We start from the raw sequence: 6,169 nt of genomic DNA, 5'->3' as shown, positions 1-6,169 counted from the left end.
AAAGGAAGCCATTTTCAAGAATCCTCTTGAATGCGAAGTCATGTTAGTTTGAAGAGCAACCAAATATAATCTCAAACATAAATCTATTGGAGCATAAACACATGTTTTGTGTGTGCAACATAGAGTGGTGGCTGAAAAACTTCAATTTTCTTTCATCTTTTGTTCAATTCCTTTGCCAAATGAAAAAAGCCTTGGGTAACATTATTCGTATTTAATAGATCAGAATTGAAAGTGAGAAGGGTTCAGGGTGGTGGTTGAGCCTCTCAATATCAATAATGTGACTCTAAGATGCCAAATGTTTTTTTGCATTTGGTCGTCATGGAAAGGTAAAGATTTTGATGCAACACACTCCCTAACAATACCACACATGGTCGAGCATCTTATGTAGTTTGGATCTTTCATAAAAGGGACAAGACCATATTAGAACAAGTGTCATGCTAAATTATCAAATATAGTCAACCAAATAAGATCATCACTCTATTCTTCACATTAAGTGCAACAAATACAAAATGGTTAGATTTATAATAACTACTCGCAAATGGCATTAGATTTACAATAAAAATCAACAAAAATTGCGTATATAACATAATTAATACTCCCCATATCACATCCCTATATCTACATCAACAATTCACTCTTATGTGAGGTCATTGAGAAATTACTTTGTACAAAAGCTTCTTGGTATAGGTACAAATGACAATATTGAGAGACCACACATGTACATGAATTCCTTTAGTTTGAGAATGCACCAAACACGGATAAATTTGATTGGAAAAATAGTTTAGAAGTGGAAAGTGCAAGAACATTGTTTGACATATATGTCATTGCTTGTAGCCTTGTAATACATCTAAAAAAAACACAATACATTGTTGTCCACTTGACGATCCATGCTTACTGAACACAATTGAGATCTTCGCTACACATCCCTCTAATGACTACAAAGTGTAAAGAAACACAAAACACAATGAGGGAACATGCGTTCATAAAAATGGTAAAACTAAATAATATCAATAAAAAGTTAGATGAAATGAAAAAAATGTTAAAATCTGAAAAGATGAATAACCCAAAATAACTAGTGCAAATGGACCGAAATAAAATTGTGAAGGTAAATGATACAAGATCAAAATAACAAAACAGGGCTAGTCTCCAAGAGAGAAATGCAAATAGTGCAAAAGCAAAATAGCATTAGGAGAATGCAAAAGTAAAAAATGCAAAATGCAATAGAATGGAATACAAAGACTAGCTAGGATTGAATATATATAGGAAATGAGAGAGGGGAGAGGTGGAAAATATGACCAATGAGAAGAGACCACCACAATAGCCTTAAAAAGGTAAGTGTAACTCCCATATAATATGCAGATACCTCGCACCCACTCACACTAATACTCAATTAATCCTAAGCAACTTTAATTAAAAGTGTAGGAAAAACCTATGAATAGGAAAATAAATAACCAACTAGGAAATAAAAACCTATAGTAACACAAATTATCTTTATCTTATTAGGTGATGATGTTGGCAATAAAAAACATGAGCCTACAAGAAATGATGATAGGCTAAACATACACAATCCATAAATGATTTGAATAGAGAGAGCTAATATAGATTGCCAACCTATCATTTCATGAATACTTATTTCTAAAATATATTTCCAAGCATGCATCAAAGTAGAGAGAAAATCTGACATTTATGTTAATATATTAACAATAAAGATGAAGCTCTAATAATGTATCAAAACTTCGTGATAGAGATTGTTGTAGACCATGATATAAGAGCATATGGAACATGTTAAATGGTCAAAAAATTGCCCCTTGTCATTTGCAATCGATCTTTTATATCATTGGATGTTGATAAAAAACTGCTCCATTTACCAATAAATTTTTTAAATGAAAATAAATTTGAATCGAGCTACCTACATTCTTATATGAAAAAATTGCTTCTTCTAAAATAGTGAGTCCAATACATAGGAATTGAATGAATTACAAATAAGTGATGCATGACAAGCTCATCTATGAGAGATCAACATCAATTGCAGGTAATAAAAGTACGTGTTTAGCAAATTTAAAGAGAAATAATTGAAGGTAAAATTCTGAACATCACCAATATATATAATACACATTTTGTAGATTTAATTTTTCTATTTCAAAACCCTTTATCATCATCAACAAATTTAGAAAATGCATCACATAGGCCTTTACACTTAACATGTATCAAAAATATTGTCAATTACATGAATTTGTCACACACACAAATACATGAATTACACTTATTTGTTCTAATTCTATATTACTTCTTCTTGTACAACCAACTAAATGATCAATATCTTCCATTCTATACTTCAAAAATCAATGTTCACAATGTTGATAGGGCATGACATTCAAGATTGCTATAGTAAATCATGTCAAGACTCAACACCTAATATTATATAAAATTTATAAATGATATTGTTCATACCAAAACTCACGACTCAATGATGTATCATGATCAATAAATTATTAATAATGATTAGTAAACATTTTTGATGTTATACCAAATTTTTAATAAAGTACTTATAAATTCAATTATAGACCTCATCAAATTTATAGAACATTCTATAATTATAATCAGCTAACTAACCATTACATCTCCTTTCCATACAAATAATGGGTTACAAGAAAAATCATTAAACCAAAGATTCGCCACTTAATATTGTATCAAGGCTTGTAAATGATTTCACTCACTTCAAGATTCATCATTTAAGGGTGTATCAAGACCAATAAATGATTAACAATGATTAATATAAACATTTGATATTACATCAATTTTTTATAAAATACATATAAATTCAATTATAGACCCATCAAATTTATAAGATTCTATAATTACAATACATGTAACCATTACCCCCTTTTTCCCATCCAAATGTTAATTAAAAAAAAAATCATAACCAAAGACATTACAAACAAATAATAACAAGTGAAAGAAATTGCTGCATGTTACAATGATTCTATTCGATTTAAAAACATTTAACCAATCATAATTAACAATTTAAAAATGTAAATGGCGTATCCAAATTCCACATAAGTAGAAAGAAAAATGCACAGTGTCAAAGAGTTAAATCCCACAGGGTTACGTGGTGAAAAAGCTTATCTAAAGGTCACAATCAAAAGAAAGGCTGGAATTTTAGTTACACAACTGAGAACTGGTTCAGGCAAATTGATGATCCTCAAAGAAAGTGAGAAGATAGAGCTTGTATTTTGTGACATAGTGATCATTGAAATGAAATGACATTAAAGATATTTATACTCAGTAAAAACGATTTAAAAATAGACAGTCTAAATGAACTATTTGAAGATGCAAAGCTTTACAGAACTACCAACTTCTTCATCAACATTCACAATTGGAGAGAGATATAAAAAAGTGTTTGAAAACTGTCAATGTTTCGACCTTTATCCCTTCGACTGCTGGTCTGGTCGACTTCTTTTAAATTCATTCATTGTCGATTTAAAGACAAATGAAATACTGAACATCTCAGAAAACTTTTCAATTGATGCAGGAGTAAAAGCAGCATAGATCTTACAGCACAAAAAAGGCCCTGGGCAACATGATTTGTAATTAAAAGACCAGAACTGAAAGCGAGAAAGGAGTATTCATTGGAGGTTATTAAGCCTCTCAATGGCAGTAATGTAACCCTGAGATCCCAAACGTCCATCGCCATTAGCCGTCATGGAAAGATAAAGCTTCTGATGCAGGGCACTCCCAGGCAATGCCACAGCCGCTCTCTCGCCTTCCTCCAAAGCCATCCCCAAATCCTTCACCATATAATCCGCAAAACCCCCCGGCGCAAAGTCCCGATCAATCATCCTCTCACCAAACAATTCAATCGCCTTCGACCCTGCCGCACCGCCACCGATGGCCGCTAAATACTTCCTCACATCCAAACCCGCCTTACGCGCAAACACCAAACCCTCACTCAGACCGCCCAGATTCGCCGCAACAGTAATCTGATTAGCGATCTTACAGCTCTGCCCGGAGCCCGCAGGGCCCAAATAAGTAGCCGAACCCATGCGTCTAAACAGGGGCTCCAGCTTAGCCACGGTTTCCTGGCGACCGCCCGCTAAGATCGCCAAGGTGCCATTTTGAGCTCCAATGTCGCCTCCGCTAACCGGCGCATCGACGGAATCGCAGCCTTTAGCGGTGGCCTGCTCAAAAATCTCCTTGGCGAGCGAGGGCTGGCTGCTGGTCATATCGACGAGGATCCCGCCGGGGGTAAGAGCTGAGAGCACCCCGTCGGTTCCCAATACGACCTGGCGGACGTCGGAAGGGTTGCTGAGCATGGTGAAGACGACATCGCAGCGTTCTCCGACGGCCATGGGAGATTCCACCGAGGCGGCGCCGCTATTGCAGAGGGCTGAGATTTTGGAGGGGGTTCGGGCGTAGATGGTGACGTGGAAGCCGGCGGCCTGCACCCTGGCGCACATGGCTAAGCCCATTACGCCCGTTCCTATCCAACCGATTCTTGTGTGCCCTGCTGTAATTAGTTGCTGCTCCATGGCTTCCACTGGTTCAATGCAAATGTCAATTCGGGCTGGATTATTTCTGATCACCAGCTCGCAAGATCAGTGTTTTGTTCGACTGTTCAGAAATATTTTTGGTGGGGTTTGTAGTCGGGAAAGGAAATTGTGTCTGCCGGCCCTCGCCCTCATCTCCGGAGAATGTATCCCGAATTGAATCCCCTTATTAGACTGTGACGTCAGAAATTGATCCATGACAAAATGGCTTGGATGGTCAATGGGTTGAAAGGTTTTTTGAGAGTCTTGGTGAATGTAAAGTTCTAATATCACAAGGGATGAGACTAGGATCGTACCTCAAATGATATCTTTTATTTTAGGTTTCTGCTATTATTTTAGGTAGTTCATGGTGTATATTCAACTCTTAATCTATTCATGATGGGGTGAGGGTTCGTTGCACATCATTTGAGAGTCAACTCTTAATTTGTTCATGGTGTGGGTGAGGATCTGTTGCATATCATTTGAGAGGTGAGTTTGCTCATGGTGTGGGTGAGGATCCATTGCACATCATTTGAGTAGTTATAGGGGAGCTTGTTCTATAAAGAGCTAAGCTCTAGGTTGTTGACTAAACTCTCGATTCCTTCTGCTTGTTCTTCTATAAAGAGCCAAGCTCTAGATTGCTAGGCTAAACTCTCGATTTCTTTCAGTTAAAAAAGAAAATCAATATGAATTAGTCTTTTGTCTAAGTTTTTGAATTATGTCTAAGTTGTGTATAAAAGATATCAACTCTAGGCAATTATCTATTATGAACATCTCTTGTCATATATTATCACTCTTCACCATCTAGAATCACTTACTTTATGACTCTTCGCAATTGAGAATCACTTGCATTTAATATTGTAGTTTTCATTATCTTTTTTATCCATGTCAAAACATCACTCTACATAAGATATGAAATTATGAAATTCAACTTTCATGTTCAAAATTCAAATTTCATTTTAGGTTTCAATTTTTGCTTTAGGTAGTTCAAGCTATGGGTTGAACTCCTAATTTTGTCATGGTATGGAGGAGGGTTTGTAGCACATCATTAGGGAGCTAGGGGGGGGGCTCACCCTATGGAGAATTAAGCTCCAGGTCACTAAACTACACTCTCAATTCCCTCAATTACAAAAAAAAAAATCAATATCAATTTGTCTTTTACTATAGTTTTTGAATTATGTGTGTAAGTCATGTATAAAAGACATAAACTCTAGGTAATTTTCTATTACAAATATCTCTTATCACATATTATCACTCCTCTTTATTTAAAAAAAAAAAAAACTAACTCGGTAACAATTAGTCATCTATCAAAGTGTTCGAATGATGTGGGTAGGTAATGTATAAAAGACATCAAATCTAGGCAATTATCTATTACAAATATCTTATCACATATTATCACTCTTCCCCATTACTAATCACTAACTTTATCACTCTACGCCATCTATAATCAATTACTTTTCACATTTTACCTTCCATAATCACTTGTTTCCATGCTACAAAAACACCATACTTGAGTTGTTAGGGGTCGATTGAAGGGGTTACACTAATAAAGAGTTGTAAATAATGTGCGATCATATGTAGGCTACTAATATGCTTTATTTGGAGGGCATATTATCTCTATTTCATTTTGTGATTTTTACATG

General features: G+C 35.4%; 1 protein-coding gene across 1 annotated transcript; it reads right to left on the bottom strand.

The window, feature by feature from the left end:
* Window positions 1-3,339: 3,339 nt before the first annotated feature.
* LOC131048820 (probable 3-hydroxyisobutyrate dehydrogenase-like 1, mitochondrial) lies at window positions 3,340-4,786 on the bottom strand. Its single transcript, XM_057982893.1, has one exon. The coding sequence runs from the start codon at window positions 4,527-4,529 to the stop codon at window positions 3,627-3,629; it is 903 nt and encodes a 300-aa protein (XP_057838876.1). The 5' UTR covers window positions 4,530-4,786; the 3' UTR covers window positions 3,340-3,626.
* Window positions 4,787-6,169: the final 1,383 nt, after the last annotated feature.

The sequence above is a fragment of the Cryptomeria japonica genome, chromosome 10 (genome assembly GCF_030272615.1).
Source record: "Cryptomeria japonica chromosome 10, Sugi_1.0, whole genome shotgun sequence".
Taxonomy (NCBI): Eukaryota; Viridiplantae; Streptophyta; class Pinopsida; order Cupressales; family Cupressaceae; genus Cryptomeria; species Cryptomeria japonica.
Note: the sequence above shows the minus strand (reverse complement) of the source record. Positions and strands in the feature narration are given on the sequence as shown.

Excerpts from the sequence above, each read along its gene's own strand:
- LOC131048820 (XM_057982893.1), bottom strand. The coding sequence starts at position 4,529 with ATGGAGCAGCAACTAATTACAGCAGGGCACACAAGAATCGGTTGGATA.